We start from the raw sequence: 26956 nt of genomic DNA, 5'->3' as shown, positions 1-26956 counted from the left end.
GCATTTGATTTGAAGTGTTTAAAAATCTGATTTCCACTGATGTGTTTAACATCTGCCATATTAATGCAGACATGTTGGGACTTTGAATATTCTCAATGAAAAATATCAGAGTTTATGGGAACTGCAACATGATGCCATTAAATCCAGATGCACTATAAAGGACATTTGAAGTGACAGAGCTTTCTCGCCTCAGGTGTCACAGCTGCCACCTCTCTCAAACAATGCATTACTTCAACTTAACCTCACAGTGTGATGCAACACACCTAGTGGCCTCCAATGCACATCTAAAACAGCATTTCTTACAAGACAAAAAGAAAAATCATGCATTTTTAAGAGTTTCATAAAAAAGCGCTTTAAAAGATTGACTTCACTACTCTAATCTTTTCCGAAGAGATTTAAGACATGAATCACTGGGTGATAATGATTTTGCCAAGTAGGGCAAGTTCCTGGAGCAGCATCCAAATTGACCCAACAGATTTTAGGGTTAGGGTTACGCTAAGGGCCATGCTAGTTTGACATACTGTAAATGCTTTCCCGGAGCAACAAAACATGTTGATCAAAGAATGTGCTGATTCTCCAACTGTATCTGTACAAACACTGTTGATGACATTGGTGATGTGATGTAATTAGATGCATCTGTGTTGTTCTGGAAGAGGAACTGTAGCTTTCATTTTAATGTACGCTAATGTTGAAATTATTGCACTTTGAATGGCAGAGTCACAACTATATTCAGACATTTTAAATCAGAAAGGCTGATAATGAAGTTTTTGCTATCATTACAAATTGTAGCTTTCCTCTTTTAATGCTTTTTTATTTATGTATAGTGTGATAAGCTCTTGACCTTCTGAAAAGTATGTCATTTATTTTAATGAAACTCTGCAGCACTCATTGTATTGTACTACTTTGTTTGAAAAAATTAATCTGTATGTATATGTAATATAAAGAACCGACTTAATAAGAGTCAAACGCAACTGACAATTTATTTTAATATTCTGCTATTATGTAGACATAATTATCTGTCATGTTTTAGCCATTTAATCAAATGTCAGCAAGTTCAATCCTCTTATTAGATTGTGTTCTTATCGGTGCACATTCTGTGAAATTGATTCTGTATACATAAACAATCATGTTATACACTAAAGTGATTTCTGTTATTGGCCAGTTTCATGTAAGTTAATGAATGCTGTTTAATATTAATCACATGTATAGTTTATTTTTTTAATTTCTTGTCTTGGTGATCATACTATTTTGAATTCTCCTGTACTTCTCTGTATTTCCCCTGCTTTACTAACAGGAACCCATTCCAAAAAACAGGGCGAAGATTTATCCGATAACGACGGTGATGAAGATGAAGGTATTCACTTTGGTGACGAAAGACAATTGCATGTCTTGGATTTTTTTTTTTCTCTGTACTTTGAATGCAGCCCTCCCTTTTGCATCTTTTTATCTTCTCTCAAGAGTCATCTAAGTCTTTGTGTGTCTGTGGAGGATGTGGAGTGTCTGGTATACTTCAAGACTTAGCATGTCAGGGAGATTTTCAAGAGTGAGAGTGAATTGCGTTGGTGTAGCGGGGTTTTGTATGTTTTCTCTTTCTTCTGTTTCTGTTGTATATGCTATATCTGAGCCTTGCATTATTTTAATTAGTTCAGTGGTTCTCAACTGGTTTTGCTTCACAACCCAACATAGACTAAAAAGTATGTATCATACAAAAGTTACAAAAATGTACTTAGAATTTTATTAGTTTTTATTATCAACACGATCTCATAGCTAATCATAGATATTTGTACATGAAGTACTACATTTTAGAGTTGAGGAACTGGGACTCGAGTACAGTTTTTTAAAGGACTCAGACTTGTCACAGACTCAGATGGATGGAGTCTCATTTAGTCGTGTAATAGCTATATAGAATAGTATAGAATTTGATCCTAGGCCATAATACAGTGCAAAGACATGTTTTCATGATATGGTAATTCAAATGTATTTTTTTGTGGATTGGCTCCTATATATATTTTTCTAGCATGCAGGACTAGTGCAGTCTGTATTCAGCAACATGGAGACACATATGAGGCAAGCATGGGGTGTCACAACACAGTTTTTAAAACAGGCGAATGGATTTAGATGAGGAGAGAGAGGCTGACAAGTTGTGGTAAGAGGATTAGCAACGGAGGAGGAAAAAGCATGCGCGTGAGAGAAGTTGCCAATCAGCAAGAGCATTGTTCAATTTCAGCATTTATCTTGGGATATTCTGGGCTCAGGGTGGATTTCTGGTGAGATTAGAATAGGGAAAGTATTCTTCCCAAGTTACTGTGAAAGGCTTAAACCCCAGAATCTATCTCAAAGCGTGTTATTATTGTTCCTTTATGCTTCTGAACTGACAATAGATTTTATAGGTGAGGGACTTGTTCGGTGCCCCCTCTACTGTTCTTTGTTGGTTTAGACCAAGTGCTACTCTCAGTTCTCAGCTCTTGTGTTCAGGTGCTGCAACAAACCAGGTACACTGGCTTTGTGTTTGCCATTCAACTGTTGTACTGCACAGCAGTGTCCAAGGCTGAAATGCAAACTGAAGCACCTCACGTTTGAAGCGACTCAGTCAGCGGTATTAACAGCAGTGTTAATCGATACACTTTCTTCAATACCAGCGGAGGCAGAGGCCTTGTAATGCACACGTCTTAGCCCTCCACGTGTAGGGAAGCTTCCCTCGGGAGGATTTGGACTTCCAATCTAAAGCGGTGGCATTACGTTTGCAATTGGCTGGTTCAGACAATCCAATTTCTGACTTGTGCAAATGTGGTGGCTCTCCGTGAAAAATCCAGTAGGTAGGCATCAGCAGTGTGTCCTTCCAGAGGCTTTTCCACTTGGTCTGGAGGTTGCATTTATGGCCATAGCAGTCCCAGTGGGACGTGGATTCAGCTCTGGATAGAGATGTAGTCCACCAAGATGTCCATGTTCTAGCCCAAGGCATGCTTTTGCATGAGGTGCCAATTACCCTGCATCAATGGCCTGCCTATTTTTCCTTGACTCTGAATGGCTCAGGGGTATGGCATCTACAGTGACAATAGGGAACATGGCTTGTGAAGCATACCGGAACATGAAAATAAAGCAAGAATACAAAGCAGGCAAAGGTGGCAAATGAGCTGGCCTAGACTGGGAGACTGTGGTTAGTAAATAGATGAGCCTACACTGAAGTTATCAAATGTAAGAGTTATACAAATTAGTTTTGACACTTGAACAGCGCTGAAATGATATTCCACTTGAGCCAACTATATATCAGTATCCCCCTTTGTCTAACAAGGCGTGCAAGTCAACGGAACTATACCCGGACACAGAAACTAGAACTGAGCTGCCACTGCATATTTGTGAAATATAGCAATAGTGAGCATGACACATTGTTCACCTTACAACCTCTACTCCTCTCTGACTACATACAGTAGTATCATTGTGAATCTAGGCCAGTCTTCCTTGGCAAACAATTCTAGCCGACATCACCACACACTTAACCCTCAGCCGGGTCAGCCAGGAGCCTTTAGGCATAAATTAAGGCAACTGTGCGAACACATCCCAGTCTTTCCATCTTTTTCTGCTCACTAAAGCTGAATCCCCATTTATCCACTTCTAGGTAGGAATGTGTGTAAAAGTAAGTTAATATGTCAGTATTATGTCCAAGCTTTTATTTGTGATGCAACAGTCCTAATCTGGTTTATGTATAGGACGAATACATTGGGACTTGGGGTTTAGCCCAGATGTCTGTCTATAGCTCTGAAATAGACTGAGCTCATATGACATAATGTAACTAGCAAGCTGTTGGCCTTATTTCAGTCAACAGGCTTGGCACAAACAGATTGCAGTACCTATCGTCTGTAGAACATCATTGGCAATTAAGTCAACCTCAGGTGCTACTTAACAAAGCTATAACACATCCTACCAGTACAGTTTGCACTAAGGTATGCTTTTACGGTACTGGTACATTAAGTGTGTGTTTGGGCACAGGGAGCTAATTCTGTATGTGGAGCACGGCAGTAGTAATATATTGCATTTGGCTCAAAGAAGACTTACCTTGTCTCCTGTGTCTGCTCTCATCCCCACTGCTGACAAACAGATGCATATAGCTATTGCTTGGCTTGCTTATCCATGTGCCCTAATTGGACAAAAGAGCCCTTCCCTCCTCCAGACACCAGCCCCTTTCCCATGGTGCCAGTGGGCAGGCCAGCTCCACCTGCTTGGGTGTTAGGATGGATTTCAGTCGGCCTCCAGACTAGAACAGAGTTCAGTACCCACCGTCACACAGGATGGGTTAAATTAACAACTGCCCAAATTGGATGTATGCCTGGTCATTTCATTTTGTGCCAACAGTTGAAGGAACAGACTGGAAATTTTTATGGCTTAAATCTATAGGTTGCGTTGTAAACTAGTGATTTTAAAGAGGTCATATGACGCTACTAAAATGAACATTATGTTGTGTATTTTGTGTAATGCAATGCATTTATGTGTTTATTAACAAAAAATATACTTAAGGTCTGTTCACACCAAATAAAGCAACACAGGCTCACTGGAAATATGTGCTTGTTGCAACATTTATGCAACACCATTATTACTTACCTGACTGGTATCGCAGCAGTTTCAAAGTTAAATGTTCAGTGAGTAGCACTAAAACATGTGTTCAGTGTGCAACTGTGGCTATTACATTAATTGGCACAAGCACATATTACAGTGTTTTTCTTACATTGGTTCAGATGCATATTGCAGCGGTTGAGAACTCAAATGTCCAGGCAGTGTCGCTAAAAGATTAATGCTTTATCATGTTAGAAAATAACACTCACCAAACCCAAACCTAAACCAACCTGATAATAATAATAAATTCAAAATTGATATAAAAACATTTGCTGATGCAACCGTGCTATTTTAACTTGTACGCGGGTTTGAGCTGTTTTGTCAAAGTGCAATATTATGTCAGTACATAATATTGTGCAATGAAAAGTTTTGCAGAATAGCTGAAGGATGTATTTTCAGTGAGCCTCGGTGGCAACCGAATTTCAGGTGCAAAAATATTTTAATTTGATTGAATGGCTGTTAATGCCTCTGTTCAGACCAACACAAATTATCACATATCATCAATCCAGCAGATTTCTCTTTTTTGTTGTTGTTTTTTTTTTTTTTTTTTTTTTTTGGAGAGGTGTTCTCTAATCTCTTTTCCATTGCACTGCAATTAAAGCTGGCCAACCAAAAAAAAAAAAAAAAAATTACTTACAAAACACATTTTGTTGAGTGACAAAGTGAATATCAGAGGAGAAATACGGAACTAGCCCTCTTGTCTTGTCTGTGCACTTGTTTTTTTTTTTTTTGTTGTTGTTGTTGTTGTTTGATAAACCCCATAAAAGATACAAAAAAAATCTTAACATATGTTTGAAAATTTGTGAATACTGTTGTACTTCCTCTATATTTTCTAGTTTTAGAAACAGGAAGTCATGTAGCATTTTGTGTAGCAAGTTACTTGGGGTATTTATGTTTTTTTCTGTAATTGATACCGAATTCAGCAAGTGAAATTCTCTTCATTTAGTCCATTTGTGATTTTTTTTATTATTATTATTTTTTCATTGGTCTGAACAGACAAATCGTATACAAAAATTGGGCCAAATTTTGTGCTGGTAAAAACAGGCCTTCAAAACTATATCTGTTAAAGAAAGCAGAACATCATAAAGAGTTGAGGGTAAACTCTTTCACCCGGGCTATTTAGCAATCACCCAGACACCCTAGCAGTGTGGTGGTAGATATTTGTAAAAGTCTGTTTTCCTTGGCATCAGTCTCAGGAAATTGTTGCAAATTCTTGTTTTTCATCATAATGCAAATGAGAGTATGGTCATTTTTCATAATTATAAGCTCTCTGCAGGTGTGTGTGCGGTAGTGCTTTTGGTGAGCAGCGTGTGAGGTGTCTGATGTGGCGTATGCATGGTGGCGCAGTGAGTTTCAGAGCAAGCTGTCTACAGCCTCCCCCTCCCTCTTCTGTCTCTCTCTCTCCTCCTCGTTCACTTCAAAGAGCACATCAAACCACCTGTCTCTGTGTTTGTACCATTATATTTAATGCACAAACACCGCAGCCCAGCCTCAAGAAACCACCTTCTTCAAAGGTCACTCATCCCATCTGGATTAAGGTTGAGCCATTGAAATCAAAGCCTACAAATTGCCACATGCAAACCTTTTGCATTTCACTTTGCCAATATGTGGCATTAAAAATCTATTAAAAGTTGTGGTGCAAGCACTGCAGTATCAGCATACCCCGCATCCCAGTATGCCTACTCTCTTACTAAACTGAGTGCGAATAGTGAAATGAGTAGCATGTCCCATTTTGCAGTATTCAAAGACAAGAAATACCCAAATGATATTCTAGTTCTGAAGCGTGCATCAGAATGACATAAATATGTATAGTTGTATATAGTTTGAGGTAGACACTATATAAAGGCTGCATGTGTATATTATGTATTTTGCTGCAGAGTCCGAGCCATGCTGGCTTCAGTTATATTCAGTCTGACCTGGAACTGTCCATCCTCAACATTTATGTTATCTGTGATGAGCTCAGCAGTGGGGTCTAAAGTCAAAACCACAGCTCGAGAGCTCATACAATGCTCACAATAAGAATGTTTGACAGATTCCATGTTTTACAGCCTCAGTGCTCGTCTGGGCCACTTATCAGTGCTCACGCTGTCCAGTTCCTCTAGAGTGACAGGCCGCTGAGAAGTGGCCCGTTGAGAATTTTGAGAGGTTCACAGATAGCCTGACGCGTCCTCCTCCTGAGCTTTGAAGAGACGCTGAGCGCTGCCGCCCAGGTCTGACATCCACCATATTTGAACACCCTAATCACAACTCTGATGAAGATGCAGAAGACTTTGTGAAGAAGGTCGTTCTACCCATCGTGCGCTCAAGAGGTGTTAAGTGTTGTTTCATTTATAAGGGAGCAGGGGTCTTCACCTTCTTTAGTTCACTTGGAGATGATTGATGGAGGTTATATAAAAGAATAGATGCATGCCGCCCGCTGTTTTTGAAGATGAAACATACTGTATGCATTTGTTTGTGAGTCTGTGTGTGTGTGTCAGAGTGACTGAGTCATGTGTTCATGTCTAGGAACATATTTGTACATTCATGAAGCTGACATTTTAGTTAATGTTCTATAGTTTCACCCCTTCTGTTCACGGTCAATTATGTCCTGTTCATTCAAATGACGTGTTTGTGAAATGCAAGTGTCTTTACAATGCATTTTAATCAATATTTCTCTTCTTTTTCCTCAGGATGTGAATTCTGAATCTTTTTTAATGTGTCTTCAATGGGATAACTTGATTTTGACGTTATATATGATTATTTGATAGAGAAGAGATCAGTTAGCAGAGTGTGATGCTTTTATGTCACATCAAACCAACATGATGCAAATCGACAAAAGAGGTTACTGATAACATTGACATGACTAATCTTCGATTGTTTTTCTAATTGATCTTTTTCATTCGGTATCTCATCCTGTGCACCCCTTGTGCAGGAAATCTTGTGCATTTTTTCTCTCTCACCTTCTTTTTTCCCACTCCATACATTGTCTTTCTTCCGTACGATAAGTGTCAACAGAGAATTGTCATTTCAAAGCAGTGCCTTATCATACTTCTCTCAGATACCAGATAAATCTTTAAATGTTCCCGTAAATGTTTCAGTTGCCGGATCTGAAATGGAAAAAATTCTATACAAATCAGTCCTCGCTTGTTCCATCAGATCAGGAGCGCATCGTGTGAATGCATTCTTGCCATGTAAAGCAGACGTTAAGCGTATTCAGTGCCAGTGATTGCAAATAAGATGCTTTTTTTGCAAGATAAAGCCAGCCGGTAATTTGCTGTGTCCACATACATGCAAATAAGCGCATCTTTAATAGGAGGGCTTGAATGCAAATGGGGCAAATGCACTGGAGTGGTGTTTGCCATTAGCCATTCTCAAAGATTGTGAATTTTGATCTGCCGTATCCATGGCAACCCTCAACAACACAGCGTTTTGAGTCTAAGCCCAGTAGTGCTCGCTTCCCAACGCTTCTGTCTCTGTCATTTTAGAAGAGAGACAGTTTTCACAGCTTGTGTTCTTTTTCTGTTTTCTGTTATGTGATTAGCAGAATATAACAGACTGATAATGGTCGATTGATTAATTTCTATACAAAAGCATTTAATGAAATAAGGAACATACGGTGGTGCATTTTAAAGGAATAGTTTTGCCAAAAATAAAAATCTTCGTATAAACCTGTACTATAATCTTTCTTCAAGGAAACACTAAATTATATCTTGAATAGAATGTTCAAGCTTCCGTTTTCAATTTTATGAACCTGAATGGTGGTGTAGCCTACTGACAAGCTCCAAAAATGAGTCCATACAATGTGTGCACTATTTCTTATAATATATCTTTTAAGTCATTGTTAATAAAAAAAAAAATGTAAGATATAAATGGGCTATATGTAAGACTCTTCATGTATTAATCACCTTTTTCATTGCCAGGGTGTGAACAGCTGTAAGAAAACTAAAAAAAAAAAAAAAAAAAAAAAACACGACAAGACATTCTCCTACTTTCAAGATTGGCTATGGAGGATATTAACGTGAAGGACTCGGGACATTTTTGCAGGGAAATTGTGAGGTTTATGCATGCTCCTGAAAACCTCTCTTCCATAACAAATGCGTGTACAATGTTCCGAATGAGCTCTTCTGTCCTTAAGTGTCAATGTTACAAGTAAAGAAATGGATTAATTCAAACTATAATCTTACATAACTATATATATATAGTCTCAAATATACTTTATTAACAGAGTCATTTTAATGACCTCATCTGTCGACATGATGCCTGTGAAATGCAGAGCTGGTTCAGTCATATTGATTATATCACTATGATCAGATGCTTTCTTAACTGCTGTTATCTCACTTGTCATTTTCGCTGTGTGTTTATTTTGTTATTGGGAGGAAAGCGTGAAGCACATATTTACATATTCATTTAAACATTGCTCTCAGCCATGTGGGGGATATCTGTTAATAGTGGTATCATTGCAAATGTATTTCCAACTTTGTCTATCAGGGCTCTGTTCAGTCATCTGTACGTTCGGTGTGCATGAGTGCAAGCACGAGCAAACAAGATGACACTTTCAATTCACTTTACAAGCAAATGTGTCGCCATTAACAAGGTTTTCTGACTTCTACACACTGTTTTTTTTTAAGGTTTTTAACTAATACATTTTTAGTGAATAATCGCATACATTTGCATCTGACTTCAGAATGGACTGCTTTTATGGTTTTTGTCCTTTTTGGAGTTTGCCAGTATAAAGCACTGTTCACTTCTGCCTGTGATGATTTTGCATTTCACATAAGCAAAACAATAATATATGGTCAGAACAATATGAAGGTCATTTTAATTTTTGGCAGAATGATTCCTTCAGTGTTCTCCCTTAAACTCTTCTGTGTCTAACAAGACCATTAAATATGAGATGATCTCATCATTTAGCCCACTAAAGCATGTTAGAGCCGCCTGCAATAGCCAGTTAGGTTCTGACCTTCCATATGGCTTCATCTGTTCATATCTGTTTTGCGCATACTGTTCATTATGAGAGACAAATGACTCTGCTGATACGAGATGCATCTCAAACTGCAATTGAGCTGGTGGCTGGTATCTGGGAGGAGTGTGAGATGCACTGCTGTGTTGAATCTTGCTCTGACGGGGCAGTGGGGGAGTGAGAGTTTAATGGTGGCCACTCTTGCAGACATACGAGACACTGGAGCCAAGCCTGTGATGGTGTACATCCACGGAGGATCATACATGGAGGGCACCGGAAACATGATTGATGCAAGCGTGCTGGCCAGTTACGGGAACGTCATCGTTATCACGCTCAACTTTCGAGTCGGCGTCTTAGGTAAGCAATTTTCCTTGTTATATAATGTTTTAACACTTACTAACTTATCAGAGAATGATTACTGCAACAATGTTTGCTAATGGTGCCTGTGGTACAGTGTTCAGTAAGACCTCTATTTTTGCATTTACTTGAATGATAAGTTGAGTGCTTTTTGCTGAATCAGTAAATGTAAAACATTGAAGCATGAATGCAGAAACATTTCAAGAGTCTGAATTAAGGAATAATGCTCACAGCTATATAAACTCTTATCAAAGTTCAGTCTACTTGGCTTTTTTGGCTTGCACAGTGTTGTGTTGATTACTTTTTTTAGCAGATGAATACTGAATCCAAATATATCCCATATACCAAAAATAAAAGAATGAGCTTTAGGTAAGTGCTTATTCAGCAGATGCATTATTCTGCATGTATTAAAGCAGCAATCATTTTGGAGTAACTTGAAATCATATTTCTTAATCAAGAGCTCATTTGTGACTCTCTGCTGGGTTTGAAGCTACAGGCCCACATCTGTTAAGGACTGATCTACAACAGTAGGAATATCTTGAATACTGTGAGTTAAAATCGTGTGATGGTTTATAAAAGTAGAAATATGTAGATATGTATGAACATCAAGGTAGACTGAGATATTTTCGAAACAAGTAAAAAAACAACTTTTTTAGGCACCTAGTAGCTGAATTATACATATATCAAGCATTTTACAAAAGATTTCACTGTGGCATAAAACTATCTGTTATATTGAGTTCAGATTTAAGCACATATCCAACCAGTGCTAGTGTTTCACGGTAGGGGAGGTGGAAATACATGCATGTTGTACAGCCTGACTTTCAATAAGAGATTATATTAAAAAAAAAAAAAATGATGCAGATGGAGAAGTGGTATAGTCTTACAAACTGCAACCATGAAAACAGATTATGATTCTGTACAAGTGTAATGATGACATTTTGGAATATTTTTATTTGGTACATTTTTTTTTATAATCAGAACTCAGTTAATAAATGATATGCTCTAAAAATATAAATATTTATCAGTTAGTTTGCATGTAAACATGCTCAACGTCAAGTTTAAAGTGTCCCTGCTGTCACAAATTATATTACTTAAAACTCATCTTTAATAATTCAAATAATTTTTTTGTCCAATTGAATTGATTTCTTTTTGCCTTAAAATGACTTGAATATAACTCTTTACCCTTACCTCCTTTAGTACTCACAGATCCATTATTATGCATGTTAGTCCCTGCCTACACCCAGACGCTCCAGCTCTTTCTGCTCCGCTTTCTCTCGGTTAACAGAAGTAGTCAATGCCACAAAATGGCAGGTGGCCATATTGGATTCATTGGATTAAATGTTTTGAATGAGAAACTGTTTCCAGAGAAGAAGAGGAAGCGTGAACTTGCTGTCTATAAGTTCATGTATCAATGGCAATGCATTTTATGTATCTTTCCCTAGAATGTCAGGCGTGTACAGTTACTTTAATTAATATCATTAGCCTTTGGTTTGACTACCTTATCAAACAGCTCTAATGCTTTGCTAATGTTTCACATACCTTGTTCCTGCCAACCTCAGATGGCTAATGGATATGAAAAGTCCCACCGACATGTTAACAGAACTGGTTACATGTTTGTGACGACAGGAAACAGTGCTGCTTTAAAATGCAATTTTCTATACGCTGCAGTTTTAAGGAGAAAATTCCCAGCAATGCTATTGACTGATGAATCTGCATCGTTTGTTTTTAATCATTTTAAAAACTTCCGAGAGGCAAACAATGTTAAATACTTGATTTTAACCACTGGGGACTTTGAGTGTTTCATGTACATTTGTTTTGCTCTGACAATTATTTTAATGATTATTAATTTCATTATTCATTTTCTTTTTATTAAATTTAATTTATGTGCAAAACTGAACTAAATTAACATATATATATATATATATATATATATATATATATATATATATATATATATATATATATATATATATATATATATATATATATATATATATATGTGTGTGTATGTATTTGTATTTATTTATAGATTACAGAATATACCTTTAATTTGTAAAGTATTTACAAAGAATCATTAATGCATGGTGTTTAAAAATTTAAATTTTTAAAATAAATTAATTCAATTTAAATATAAATCTAATAAATATCTATGCTGTTATTATACAAATTTAATACCACTCACCCTGGTTGTAAAAATTATAATTACTTGCAGTAGTTCCTTTTTTTTTTTTTTTTTTTTTACTGGTCGTATTCGGGATTTATTTCACAAAATATGTTTTGCTAGTACAGTCTCTACAGGAATGATGGCGGCACTGTGAACTTTGCATTTTCCCTTTATTAAAACACAGGACACCCCTCATTTGCATAGTGACAGCTGCTGCAAATATAAATGAAATTCAGAGCAGAGTGAACAATTCCAAGGAAGCAAAATAAATCAATAAAAGTATATTAATACAAAAAAGAGCATGCTATTAATTATGCAGCTTAAAGGTATGAAGAGAGAATTATAGCGTTTTATAAAAGATTCCTCATTTACCTTGTGGCTATTCTGACTTATGTATGCTCCATGAACACGGCTGTATGTAGGTTACACGGGTTTGATGAAAAATTCATGTATTTATGCATGAATGTGCCTTATTGGAGAAGCACGTAAAATAGCACTCTAGAATGAAAATAGCACTCTAGATGTGAGCGGATCCAGCCTGGAAATTTGCGACACAATAGCAGAGATCTCCACACTGTAGAGTCTTTATTACCGAAGCCTGTTTAATAAGTCTCGCCGGAGTTTTATCATCTCACTGCAGTGTTTCCACCTGTCCTGTGGATGCGATAATTATTGCTTCTAAGTGTGGACCCTGTCTCTCCAGGGGCCCTATTTGGAGACTTTCGCATGTGAACTCCACACCATGTAGATGGCTGAGAACTCATTACTGGTTTAATATTTAATTACAAATGCCAGATCACCGGCGAGTCTTTCCTGCTGTTGGCGTCTGGCTGTTTGTGACTGATGGGAGATATGTGAATACTGTGGCTCTCAGATTTGATCAGACACAGAGTTTGGCCAGAGACAATTTGTTTATAGAAATGCTGTCTTGTTGGGCATCGATTGGCGCGTGTGTGAGCATGTGGATTAGGCCGGGACCCTTTAATGGCGTGTAATGACTCCTAGTCTGGGGGGAGTATCTTGTATCACTGCTCTTTACAAATACAATTACTCACTGGCTCTCCAGAGCATGTCAAATTCTGTTTCCTGTGGGGAAGACTTAATTACTGTTTCCAGATGCATTAAATATTAACAATAGCCACCTCTCTTTTAAAAATCCATGGACCTTTGCCCTTTATGGTGGTAAGCTGGCGGAGCAGTTGCCAAATGTGATTTAGAAAAGATTTGAATTAATACGTTATGAGATGTATGAGAAATACAGAATAAATCACCATGACTTGTATTTGTATTCATTGAGAAACCAAATATAATGCTATTATTTACTTTTACGGCCTATAGATGTGATTTTGAAGCTGTATATTATGGCTGTTTTACAATTGTTTGTTGGTTTTTTCCACAAGGCGTCGTAAATGTTTGATTGCATTCCATTACATTCACGACTCAAATTCACATTAGACCATTTACATTTCTATGAACATCATCAATATCAGTATTATCTGCAGCAAACAGTATGCATTTTTTTCCCCTGTTACGAGTCTAATTAAGAAGATCATGTGTTATGTGTTAAGAAAAGTGATTTTCATGCATGGATCGACTTTAAATGGCTGGCACAGCTGCAATGCAAATCAAATTCAGAAATGAACCATTCAGTCTTGTGCTCTTTGTTCGTGAGATGATATTAGGTCGTGGTGCGCAGATTTTCCATGTCACTGACAACTGTGTATTACTGCGAATGGTTCCCGATTAGATTCTGTGAAACCTTTTTAGCACTCCGAGTAAAATGTTGCATGTTCAGCAGCGATGTGAAATTATATATCATATGACTTCCTCAAAGGCTGTTCCAAAATCCCTTGGCAAATATATGTTTCATCTAGGTCAAGAGCTTGAGATGCATTTCATGTAAAGAGGAAAAGTGGCTGGGTCTTTCTCGGGAAACGCTGCAATTTGTGCCTGAATGTGTCATTTTATTTTAAATGTGTTTCCCCGCCTCAGGCATGAGAGCAATATAACCTCCACCCAAATATTCAGATTAGCAGGCAAAGCATTTCATTGTTTCTTAAAATAAATCATCTGTGTTATTTTTAGTCAGTATTTTTGGACCATGTGCAAACAAACAAACAAATAAATAAATGTTTTTGTGGAAATGGTGATACATGCTTTAATGAATAGTTTAAAGTTCAAATGAGCAGCTTTTATTTAAAATAGAATTTTGTTGTAACAAAGTAAAAGTCTTTACTGTCACTTTTCACAATGCATTCTTGCTGAATAAAAATACTCTTACTGGGCCCAAACTTGTCTCTATCACTACCATAAATATTTGTGCATTCAGATTCAATATGTGCTGAAAAGCAATGTGATGGGGGGAGAAATTCAGAAGCCATTTTTCAGTTAAACAAAGACCATGTGCTCAGAGAGACACCTAATTAAATTATAAAAAAATGAAAGAAATTAGAGTTGTTAAAATAAAATGAGAATGAATCGGAGGGGGGAAACATACTCTGAAATCAGTTTATAGGACAAATTAAAAACTGAAATGCCCAAAGGCTGAAATAAATGTAAGATGATGCCTGTTAATGCGTTAGCTGCCTGGAAGCAAGCGACGAGGTCTTCAAGTTCTCTTTCACAGTCTGCGGTCTCAAAACTTTTCCCAAATGCATCAGATGTCTTTTCAGAAGTTTGTGAAGGAAGACAACAGAATCATCAAGCTTGTTTGTAACTTTTGTGCTCCAGAGCTCCCAGGAGCCTCTGGTTTTCCTCAGGCGTTTCTGATTTACCTCCAGGCCCTGCCGGTTCCAGCGCTCATGCCTCTTGGCCTCTGCGGGTGAAATAAATTACACAGAAACCTCAGTAATAACCACAGTCTCTTTATCCAAACCTGACCTCTGGGTTTGAGGGATTGATCTTCTGTATGATGGCTGCTGTCAAAGTGTCATTTGAGTGCTGTGACATTTGGGCTCTTCCTGGCCTAGTTTTGCACAATTGAAGGATTTGTCAACAGCTCAAGTGAGACAGATCGTGTCACGAGAAACTCTTTCGATCACACCAGCCACAACTTTTTTAGAGCTTTGACTTGTCAATAAAGAGGATCATTTTCAAAAAAGATCATGTTTAATTTGCTTCACCTGCTCAAAGGCAAAATAGTAGTTAATGAACAACTAGAACCTTTTACCGTATATTATACCATTTTATACCGTATCAGATTAGCTGCTTTTGCATGCACCCAAATAATTATGTCACGTAAACACCTCAATCGAACCAAATGAAATTTCAATAGATTTAGAAAGGGACCTGAAATAATCAAATTAGCAGGACAAAACACTAAGCACACAAATGCCTATATGCAATTATTTATTCAGTCAGATTCAAAGTACCTTGTGCATATGAAAGGTGCAAGATGCGTAACAGATCCCTTTTTATAATAAGATTCAAGTCTACATTTGTTTTACTAATTACAAACGTGCATATGTTTTTTAACGCACTGTATTACAAACTGGTCAGTGTAGGAGACTGTGTGTGTGTTTGTGTGTGTGTGTGTTTCTCATGTACGCCTGGAGACTTGAGTTAAGTCTTATAGGCTAGAGTTTGAGATTTGCATGTTGCTAAGCTAAAGGCATGGTACTCCAGTAGATATAAAAAGTGCATAGTACAGAAAAATGCTGGGTGAAATAACTGTGAATTATTCAGTGCTTTGCCGTATTGAATGAAATATATTTATAGTTTCGCATTACTTTTGCATTGTTTTTCAATGAGCTTGTTCCAGTGGATTTTGGTATTGCCTTTTCTGAATGAATGAATGAATGCATGCTTGATCGAAACAAGGCTCTTTCACAGCTGCCTAACATTTCCACAGGCCTTAGCAATGGGAGTCCATCTTTGATGCCTTGAAATTCTCACTTTTTGTAAACACTGTACAACTCTACCAGCCATGGTGCATAGCCTTTATTTATTTTTCACTTATGTTGCATAGAGACCAGTCGTCTATATCGGTCTTTGAATTTTCTAATGACAGGGAACTCCACTGGTGAGGTTGATTTTTCTTAAAGAGAGATATTCATTGATGGGCCAAGAATTTTTCATGCAAGTGATGACATTTTGCTGACCTCTAAATCATGGAGTATCTTTTTTTAGAACTGGATCCTGTCTTAAAGTATAAATGGCTATTGGGTGAAGAATTCCCTTCCACTACTCAGGGCATTAAGTTCATCTATCTTAGAGTAGGCTTATTGGCTGGGGGAATGTGTCCCAACAACCTTAGCGAACAATGTTAAGTCTGGTATGAAGCAATTACGTTACAACCCAAAGGCACAAACCAGCTTCATTGGAAAAAAAAAATGGAAGAAAATGTGCCTGTGGTGATATTCCTGAAAAATTATATTACATTGTTTCTTTGTGGCACTTTCAAGTCAAGTCAAGACACCTTTATTTATATAGTGCTTTATACAAAGATTGTTTCAAAGTAGCTTGACAAAGCAGTGATGCAAACTTTAAATATTCAGCTCAAGTCAAGTTAGTGTTGTTTCAATTCAATTCAGTAAGCGTGTAAAGCTCATTAATAATCAAACAAGTATAATTCATAAATAAATTGATAAATGATAAAGCAGCTCTACCAAACACAGTAGTGCAGTTGTTCAGTGTTGATTTAATTCAGTTTATTAACTATGTTCATGTAGAGAAATTTGTCAGTTCCAGTTTTGTTCTCATCTGATAGCGTCAGTGCCATCTAGGGCTGCAACAAACCATTATTTTGATAATCGATTAATCTGATGATTATTAGAATAATTAATCAACTAATCATTGATTATTTCGATGATTAATCAGTAGACATTCATTGATTATTCAGATTTAGCAATTAGTTATAATATTGAGTTATACATATTCTAACAATTAAAGGTAATCACTTCAGCTTTTGAAAGTCAAATAATGTAATTACTGTTATACAATTAATTTATACAAATAAATATATTTGGCACACAAAATATGATGGCAGAGAAACTCTCTTTTTCACCATTTAATTATTTAATCACCTAAAATATATTTTTGTAAGTCATATGGATAGGAAACAAAATAAGTGTTAAGAGATAAGACGTTTTATTCTGGGGATAAACTCATATTCACAACATAATCTCTCTTTAAATACCTTATGGGGTTATGATAATCAAAACAATCCTGAGCTACATCTAGCTTTGATCTTTGCAAACCAAATTATAACTTTAATGAATTTTTTTAATTTGTTTGTTTGTTTGTTTATTTTTTCGCTAATAAAAAGATTTTATCATTTGCTAGCTATACGCTGCTTTATAACAGAAAATCAAGTTGTAATTTTAACTGAAAGCGACACAGACTCTGGTTTTAATACTGTAAAGCTGCTTCATTTAAGGCATTAAGTCCTAAATAAATAAAGTGACGTGACTGGACTTTACTGGAGTACTGAACTACAGAGTTTGTGCAAACATCCACATCTCTGTAATCAGATGCTTCTTTAAACTGCTGCCTTTTCCCTGCTGTCAGTTTTTGATGTGTTTATTTTGTAATTGAGAGGAAAGCGCACAGTATATATTTACATATTCACCCAAACTCCGCTCAGCAGCCTCAGGTTTGACTGCGATTGCTCTGAAGTGCTTTGTTTCTTGAATTGCATCAGAAGAGTTGAATTACAGAATTACATTACAGCTACAGCATCAAACTAGTCAAACCACGTTATTGCAGGCTCTTACATTAGGTCATATGACATAAAACGACTACTCGACAACACAAATGTCTGTCGACGTATATGTTGATACGTTGTCGATAATGTTGACTAATTGATTCAGCCCTAGTGCCAGCCTGGCACGACACGCTCATAGCTGGCCATGGGGATCTGTAACAAGGGCTTGAGTGGATGCAGAGGCCTTTGCTGAGGATCTTTGCTGAGGGTTTGTCAAGTTCGAGTGTGAAGGGCAGTGTTGTGGCCATTTTTCTGGTGAAGGTTCATCATCAGGCCTGGTTACAGACCGGATCTGGCTAACTATGGTGACCTCGGGATAAGGAAGATAAATTAATATTATTGAGGTCTTTTTTAACAACGTAACATTTGGTGTAAGGGGAGGTGTTCCCGGTTGTGGTTACTTTCAATGAGTTTTATTTAATTTTACCAAACTGATGAACATTGTGTTAACACACCACCTACACTTAACCTAACCTTGCTGAGGCAACAAAACAATTTCAGTTTGCTTCTATATATGGCCGTTGGAAGCACAAAAAAAAAAGGGGGTCCTCCCTCAAACAGATGTTACTGGTGCCTTTTAATTAAACAGTGGCTTTAATGCCTAAAACGGTTACCACAGGGAAAGGTTCCCCAAAAATTGGTCTAGTAATTGTTTTGAACAAATACATTTATGCACTATAATTCTTAGTGTTATGACAACAAAGTGTAAGTGTGTACAAAGACTATATGATGCCTGTAGTCAATCAAATGATGAACATTTGCTCAATTACCAGCTTGTTTAGTGACAGTATGTGAGCACATAGACAGATGCTTTGTTTACCTTGCTGTCTTGCAGGAGTGCAGCAGGCGGGAGTAGTGAAAACACAGAACGTCATTTAATTTATATGTACTCTGAATGAGTCAAGTGAAATGGATTTAAGGAAGCATTAGCGTGGAAGTCAAGGCTGTAGCTACGGGAATGGAGTTCCTTAAAAAGTGAAATGGATTTGAGCTGTGAAAAGTGAACATATATGTACTGAATTAGAGACAGTAAAAGTGTGTGGGTTCAATATCACTGGTCTTAAAAATTGGGTGGGTCTTGTCCCACCCAGTTACAATGGTTCCACAAGTCTTTTATCATGATCCTGTGTTTCATGGGATTCAGGCTTACACTTTGCATTGCAAGTTGCACTTGTACCGGGTGAGCTAAAAAGCAAGTTTACAACATCAGAAAAGCCACAAATAGCTGATAATGTCAAAATGTTTGTTTACGGAACATGTACTGAAAGCGTTTTGAGATCATAACATAGCATTATGCAAGAAACTGCACAGAAATAAGTTCAAGTTCAAGTCTGCTTTATTGTCAATTTCCACATGTACAGTACATACATACAGAGAATCGAAATTGCGTTACTCTCAGACCCCGGTGCATACAGATAACATTAACATTAAAGCCTAAAAAAATAACTAGATCAAATGTAAAATGTAGATACAATTATACAATAAGGGAATTATAAAAAAAAGACATATAATAAAAATACAAGTTAAAAATAAAGTTAAATAAAGCAGCGCAAGGTAAATGACAGATATAGTGCAAATCAATGAAGTGAACAACAGTGCAGTTAAAAGATTTTTTAGTGCAAAAAAATAACTTATTAAAAATATCTTAAGTCTGATTAAAGTGACAAGTGACCAAGAGCAGTTATTTAACTGACTGATGAGGTAGTTCCATGCCGAATGAGGTAGTGAAATAAGTCTTTATTAATCAGTAAACTGCCCTGTAATCATAGTTTGTGTGAAAAGGAATAAAAGCTGTTGGTATTTTCACTGCCACTAGAGTGCATTTTCAGCTGGAAACTGAGTTGTATATATAGGTATGTTCTTTTGAGTTTTACAAAAAAGCACTGTAACACTTTAGAATAGGTAACACATATTAGATGCTTATTAGCATGCATAGTACTAGAATATTAGCCATGTATTAGTGCTAATTAAGAACATATTAATGCCTTATTCTACTTGACCTTATTCTACATCCCTAATATTACCCAATACCTAAACCTAACAACTACCTTACTTACTATTAATAAGCAGCAAATTAAGAATTTATTGAGAGAAATGTCATAGTTAATAGTTAACAAGGGTTACCTATTCCAAAGTGTTACCAAAAGTACTGTAGGTACAGTAGAGGCATGTGGTCCTGTGCTGCAAAGGCATATTGATCTTTATTTCCGACCCCCTCCAGAGCAGATCAGGTCAGCTGGAGGCAAATATGTGTAAAAAGGTCTTTTAAAAATGAGTTTTCAGCTCTCCGTGTATCAGGCTTCTTGTTTACAGCCTGTTGCCGATATCTCTGGCGATCCATTACTTCTTTTGACTTGACGCTCATGCTGTGGCATAACTTTTTCTTCCTCTATTCCAGCCAGACTGTGCTCTGATCAGATCATTTGTCTTCTACCATGAGGGAGGGTTTGTCCATCATCAGGTGTGTTTGGGTCAGAAATGATCCGTCTTGAGAGACTTATATTGGCTCTCCAGCCAACTCTTGCTACTCGTCTTGTCAAGTGATTAATCATACTTTGGCCAGTGAAGGAACCAAGGCCAGCTGTCTTAACGCATGTGGGAGGCAATATTCTCCACATTGTGTTGGCTGAAATGAGGAAGGTGGGTGTGGAGGACCGGCAGAGAGGTGTGAAGTTGGGAGCCATGAGAGTGGACGTAGGCGCCCAATCCAGTCACTTTGGTGTAACTCGACAAAAGAGAAACTCAAAAGCGCAGGAAAAAAAGAAAAGAAAAAACCTGAGTAGGTGTAATTATTTACATGGGGTGCGTGCTTGCTTCTAGTGAATGAAAAGCCTGTCAGAATTGGTCACAGGATGTTTGAATTTCTAAAGTGTTGCTTAAGAGGCAAAGCTAATTCAGAGAAACCGACACCGCTCGCACGTAGAGTGGGAGGAATATGGGAATGGATGAACTGAAGAACCGGTATGTGAAGACTGAACTTGGTGTGAAATCCTATATCATTCATGCAGGATTAGATCCTGGAAACGGCTTTGTGGAAATTTGGTATGAAAGGCTTTATGGAGGTATCTGATTTTATAGTAGGAAATCTTTCTTAGGCACTGGGAAATTTTATTTCATCTGGAACTCATGTGACATAAGAGGTGTCAAGACGTGTCATCTTTACAGTAATACACCATGCTCTAATATGGCAGTGTACAGATGAGCTTGGTTCCAAACCCACCCAAACAGCATCTAAAGGCATCGAGGGCGCCCTGTCATCGGGAGGCCCCGGCCCAGACGTACTGTAATCGGCAGACTTGATTTATATTTGAGGGAAAGTTTGTGGAATTTTTCAGAATGGATTTAAACTTGGTAAAATGTGTACTGCAGTCTTAACTGAAAGCATAATCAGATTAGCCAAAATATTTAATAGACAAATAACGCAAGGCACAGGGGATGAATGATAGCAGGGATGGACTGAGAATTTCACTGGTTGGCTACTGGGTCAGCCTAGTAGTCAAAATTAATTTTACATACAAATAAAGGGAGAAAGAATTGCAGATATTGTCAGTTAGTCCTTTAGAACTTCAGCTTCTGCCATTTTCGAATCTGCTCTGTTTACTTTAGAAACATATGGGAAACCTAGACAGTCCAGCTTACAGATCCAACAACTTCTTTATATTTTAGTGATAAGTGATAGAGTAAATGTGCTCAAGAGTTTAGAGATGTTAATTATAGCATTTATAGTAGTGTAATATCTAATAATGCTTTTGGGGAATATTTACTGGCGCTTTATTATGTCTGATTTAAGTACATTATCTGATAACACTAGAATAATTATCCTAGTCTTTAATAGGTAACTGCAGGAAGTAATGTAGGACAAATGAACCTTAATTAATGAATTAATGAACACTACATACCACAATAACTAACTCTTGCTTATTTTATGATTTTCTTTCTTTCATTTAAAATGGTCAAACAAGCATATAGACTCTTTGTGATCTGGATATAAAAAACTATTTTCTCTTGTCCACAACAATGTATATCCTCAAAGAGGCTGAACAGCATCTATATCGAAATCTGTAAGAATATCAGTGTACTTCACAGAAATGTATGTCTGCACAGTGTAAGTCAGGCCTAAAATACATTTAAAAAACACTGATTACAAATGAATTGTAAATAAAGATACTAAATACTAAATAAAGAATTGGTAATTATTTATAATTGTTCGTAGCTAATCATCCATTGATTACATACTGTAATAAGGAACATAAGGTCATAAATTCATTATTATTTACAGGTTAGTTTATCTTATTTCCATATTAGTTTTTATTAGCTAGCTAGTACTACTCATTTGTCCTACATTACACAACACAGGTTAGTATTTTCAGCAGACTTATGACTATTTTTCTCTGCTGGTGCCACTGTTGCCCTATGTTCCAGATTGATTTCACCAAGCCTTTTCTAAGCATTGACTACAAAACCAGAGACCACTGCCCTTGCTTTTAAAAGGGTAACAGACTCACTATTTATTGTCAACTTGCAAAAATGAAGCTGTCTGGACAGTTTTCCAAAGGAGTGAGTCAGGTAAGATGAGACAGATGCAATACTACTTAATTGCAGTTATGCTTTGTATTTTAATGTGTTGCTATAGTGGGCGATCATACAATATGTGTTAACAATAGACTGTGTAAAGCGCTCAAAAAATCCAAGATGGGAGACTGAAAGTTGAAAGAAATCCAGAAGTGTACGTTTAGCAGAGTCTATTGTGCGCTTCGCATGAGGAACAGTGAGTAACAGTTGTCAAGTTATTCATTTATGATGTTGAATAGCTGTTCCCTAAAATTTGATTGCCTGCATAGGTAAAGTAGTGGAGATTAAGTCGGCTGTCTAGGTTTTGGGAAAGAGCTATGATGTGGTTTCTCAGCTGCTTCATTTATATACTGCTTTATGTTGAGAAACACATAAGAGATAAAAAACAAATTAAAAAACATTTAATTGCACGGTGTAAATATCATCATGGGTTAGGGTTTACCCAATACATACACTAACTCCCTCAGGAGAAAATAAGGCTAGCGTGTGCACTAATGAATTTGACTACAGCAGCTTCAGGTGTTCTGTGACATTCTCTCTGAGAAAGTGTCTGTCAAAGGGTTTTCCCTCCCGGTGAGTCACAGTTTGAATACCACACCACCTTTGCATAAATAGCTTAGCTACCTCTGGTCCTGCAGTCTGCTTGCTTAGGTAACGGGTGTATCCACATCTTCAGTTGGAAGCATTTTCATTTAAGTATTTTTACTCAGCATTTGTACAAATCTATTAATGACATTTCTCGATAAATCTATGGATATGCTGCTAGTCCAGCTCATTCCAACTGGTTTGGTGCTGCTAGCCTGCTGACCTTCATAATCTTCATGATGCAGAAGTTGGTCAACACTGAAAAACAGTAGCATGCTAAGCTACAAGCTAATCATTATTGAAATTGTAAAAAAAAAAAATATGAAAGATTTTTAAGAGTACTATTCCATGTGTCATGCTTGACAAGGTTAATCTAGTTTAGAAGCCTGGTGTGGATACAAACACACCAACATCCCATGCATATAGGATCTTTTTCAAAGCAGTATGAAGAAATAACAGTGAGATAGAGGTACTGTGAAAAATGCTAATGTATAGTAAGCTGCTAATGTACTGGGCGGTGCTCTTGTATTGGCTTTGTGCCATGTGTTTCATGGCCACATGCTTTCTTCTGCGTGACTGCATGCTGGTGCCATGACCTTCTCTATTAACCCCTCAGTGTGTGTGCTATTTGAAGTGTAAAGATTATCGAGCTCTCTCATTGGAATGCTGTCAAAAGGTTATATTGCAATGCATTGCAGTCCATCACTGCTTAATATTGGAAGCCTGTAAATGATATGTTAAATGTTGGTTTTTCATCTGATGTGTCCTCTGTTTACTCGGCTATACCTCAGTGGTTGACTGGCCAAATTGTAATGAACACACAGTGCAATTCAATCAGCATTACGGAGCAAATGCTCTGAAAGCTGGTGAATCTAAATAGAAGGACAGCTGTTTAGGAAGATAATAGTGTTGCTAGAAGGTGAGGTGTCCTTTTTTTCAAAGTTAAAATGCTTCCTTTTAACTGAGCCTGATGTAGTGACTGTAAGCAAATCATTCAAATTAATTCAATTCAAAAACTAGCTCAGTATGTATGACTTTTCTGATGAAGTAAACTTACTCAGTAGCCCACCTGGTACAGCTGCACTTGTGATGTGGAGTGCTTTGGAACGAGTGTCTGTGAATAAAGGAGCTCAAGGATAAAGTGGTCTGATATAAAAGAGCTTAAAGACTTGCAGAAACAAGCTAAACTGGAATGGTTGCTTTTGGCAATTGCGACTTTTACATGTTTTCCTTTAGTTTTTTTTTTTTTGTACAATTATGGTTAGGTTTAGGGCCAGGTTTCTTGTAGGTGGTATGCTATTTTAGCATCATTCACTGGACATTTATTTTATAAACTTCTATGATACATACAACATGCAACGTAATAAAACATTGCCAGATTTTCTAGCATTTATCGCCACTCATTTGACATTTTTTTTAAGTGTTGCAAAATGTGCAACAAGCAACATAATATTTTTTTTTTTTAAATGTTGCTACAGACATGTTCCAGTCTGTGTTGAATGAACTATAACTTTGTGTCTTAACCAGATTTGATGAAAAAAAAAATTCATTCATTACAATCCAAAATAGATATTGAACAGATATTGACTACTCTAAAAATGTATCTAATTTAATCACTTGCCAAATAACAATCCAAGAGAGCAACAAATTATAACTGGTTGTTGTGAGAACAAAAGCTCTGTTGTTTGTCATCGCTGATGGCAGTATGGCTGTTTTCACACTTGGTTTGAGAGCTGAAGTTTGATTGGCCCCATCCCCCAGATTCTCTTTTCATACTGTATGGTTGCTATTTTACTACTCAAACTCTGTAGATAATGACTAGGATGAGAAGATGCCACCCTAACAGTTTTTTCCCCTGTGGTTTTACTATTAAACCTTCAAACACACAGATCGCCACTTCCACATCCGATTCATGTATTACACAAGTTGCTCAAAATGGAACTCAATTGCATATGCATGCAATAACATAAAATATCCTGTAATAATCCACCTCCGCAAGGATTGCATTCAGACTATTTGCTCAACATCCCAAAATACAGCTTTCACACCAACTAATTTTTGAGTTCAACCTGACTTTTGGGTCCTCGCCAAAAGCTCTAGTCAGGTGAAAGCACCACTGCAGCACAAATATCTTGTAAAATCATTTGATGAAATGCAAAGCTAAAAAATAATAATCATCCTGCTGAGCAACTCAAATTGCCACAGGGGTTGGTAGTTTGAAAACATAAATTCTTCAGTTTTTTTGGCCCTGAGGAGTTTGTCTGACTGGGTAGTTCTTGGCTGACTTTTGGATATTTCATACTTTCCCTTGCTCTCTCTCTCTCTCTCTCTCTCTCTCTCTCTCTCTCTGCCCTCTCTCTCTCTCTCTCTCTCTCTCTGTCTCTCTCTTTTCTTGGCTTGTCTGAATCAATTGAACAAACTGGCATGATATTTGATGGCCCCTGAGCTCCAATTATTACAACAATATTATGGCACGAGTAAGTCAGGAGTTTCTCAGCAGAATGCCAATATAGCAGGAAGGCTATTTGTATTTGCCGCTAGTCCTTTAGGGCACCAGCAAGGGCAAACTGCTCAATAACTCAATTTCTAACAATTAGCCCCTGACATATCCCTTCGAGAACTGATACATCACTATATTGTAGATGAAATATCTGAAGAAGAAAAAAAATGCCATTTTGGTTCTCCACACAACAAGTCTCATTTGAATGAGATGCTTTTGAGAAAAAGTGGTGCTTTTCAACTAATGGAAAGTTTAATCAATCTCTTTCCACATTTATAAATAAATGAAGTTCCAAACATAGGTTTGGGAGAAGCCTAATAATTCAGTCTTGTCAATCATCATTACGAGCCAATCAAGTCGAGTCAATCAGCATCACTCCCCATCCATCTCCTCCTCTATTTCTCTTATTCTTTCTATGTAGGGGTTGAACTCTTGAGCTCAAGCCAAGCTCGCTTACCATTAACCATCAGTATTGTATAGGCAAGCGAATTTGTAAATTTTTCTGCTCAACACCTTTAACAGGATCAGCTTTGAGTGTGCAAAAAGTTAACGATAATAATGAGGTTTGTTCACTTTTCGCATACACAGCACTGGTCCAATTTTTTGGTATGCACCATAATTCAGACCGGATAGCATAAAACATGGTTGTTTTGGGCTTTACAACTAGCAAAAACATTCACATAGGGAAAAGAAAGAACATTTCAGATTATATACAGCATGATTATCATATATGTGTTGTAGCTACCTAATTTTAGCTCATGTTCGTATTCACGGCTGGACCCTAGGCTGGGTTAATAGGCCTGTCATCACCTTACTGTTTGTGGCTGGAGTGGCACAAATCCTAAAAGCAGGGTGAGGCCCTGGGCCAACAATAACCTTGCTGCATCAAAAAAAGGTGAAAACCCCATGGAGAGCAGGTTGAGTTTGTATATAAATGAAGGCCAAGCACTCTCTGTTTAACAGCCTTTGCAAGCGAGGTCAATTGAGTCGACCCTTTAATCATTTGTGTATAATTAAAATTTAAATTATAATGGTAATTTGCTTGATTCGCCAAAATAAGCCCCATGCAAACTTCACACAGAGATGAGTTGAGATAGAAACAAAACTGTTTTAAGCCTAATTGGTTTCCAAGTTTCGTTAGATTTGTCAGATGGATTTTTTTTGTTTGTTTCTAATCATTGTCGTGTTCGTGTCAGATGCCTTCTCAACTTTTCAAGTGTGGAGATGGATTGTTTTATGCGACTTCAAGGTGGGCTTCTCTTAACTGGAATAATAAGCAAACACTTAGAAAAAGCATACTAACTGCCTAATACACCCTGCATGCGTCAGGATTGTGGCGGCATGTTTTGTACAGACTTTCAAGACTTCTTAAAAATCTAGTTTTGTTTATACTGTAAGTGCAGGTCCTGATTCTAGATAGAAATTGATTTAAATGAAACCTCCTAACATGCTTGAGATCTGAATGTGAGTCACGTAGCCTGCGTCCATTACCAGTCATGTGCTGAAGATTTTCCTTCTTCATTTTTT

At 37.1% G+C, this 26956-nt stretch overlaps 1 protein-coding gene across 3 annotated transcripts in view; it reads left to right on the top strand.

The window, feature by feature from the left end:
- LOC127971904 (neuroligin-3-like) overlaps positions 1-26956 on the top strand; it is a 163311-nt gene that overhangs the window by 55439 nt on the left and 80916 nt on the right. For 2 of the 3 annotated variants that reach the window (XM_052575230.1, XM_052575231.1), the window contains exons 4-5: positions 1295-1354; positions 9755-9904. In XM_052575230.1, the coding sequence (XP_052431190.1) occupies positions 1295-1354; positions 9755-9904 (210 nt within the window). The remainder of the gene's footprint in view (positions 1-1294; positions 1355-9754; positions 9905-26956) is intronic. The other variant, XM_052575232.1, reaches the window with a different exon arrangement.

Source organism: Carassius gibelio, chromosome B14, assembly GCF_023724105.1.
Source record: "Carassius gibelio isolate Cgi1373 ecotype wild population from Czech Republic chromosome B14, carGib1.2-hapl.c, whole genome shotgun sequence".
Lineage (NCBI taxonomy): Eukaryota > Metazoa > Chordata > Actinopteri > Cypriniformes > Cyprinidae > Carassius > Carassius gibelio.
This window is presented reverse-complemented; position numbering and strand designations above follow the sequence as displayed.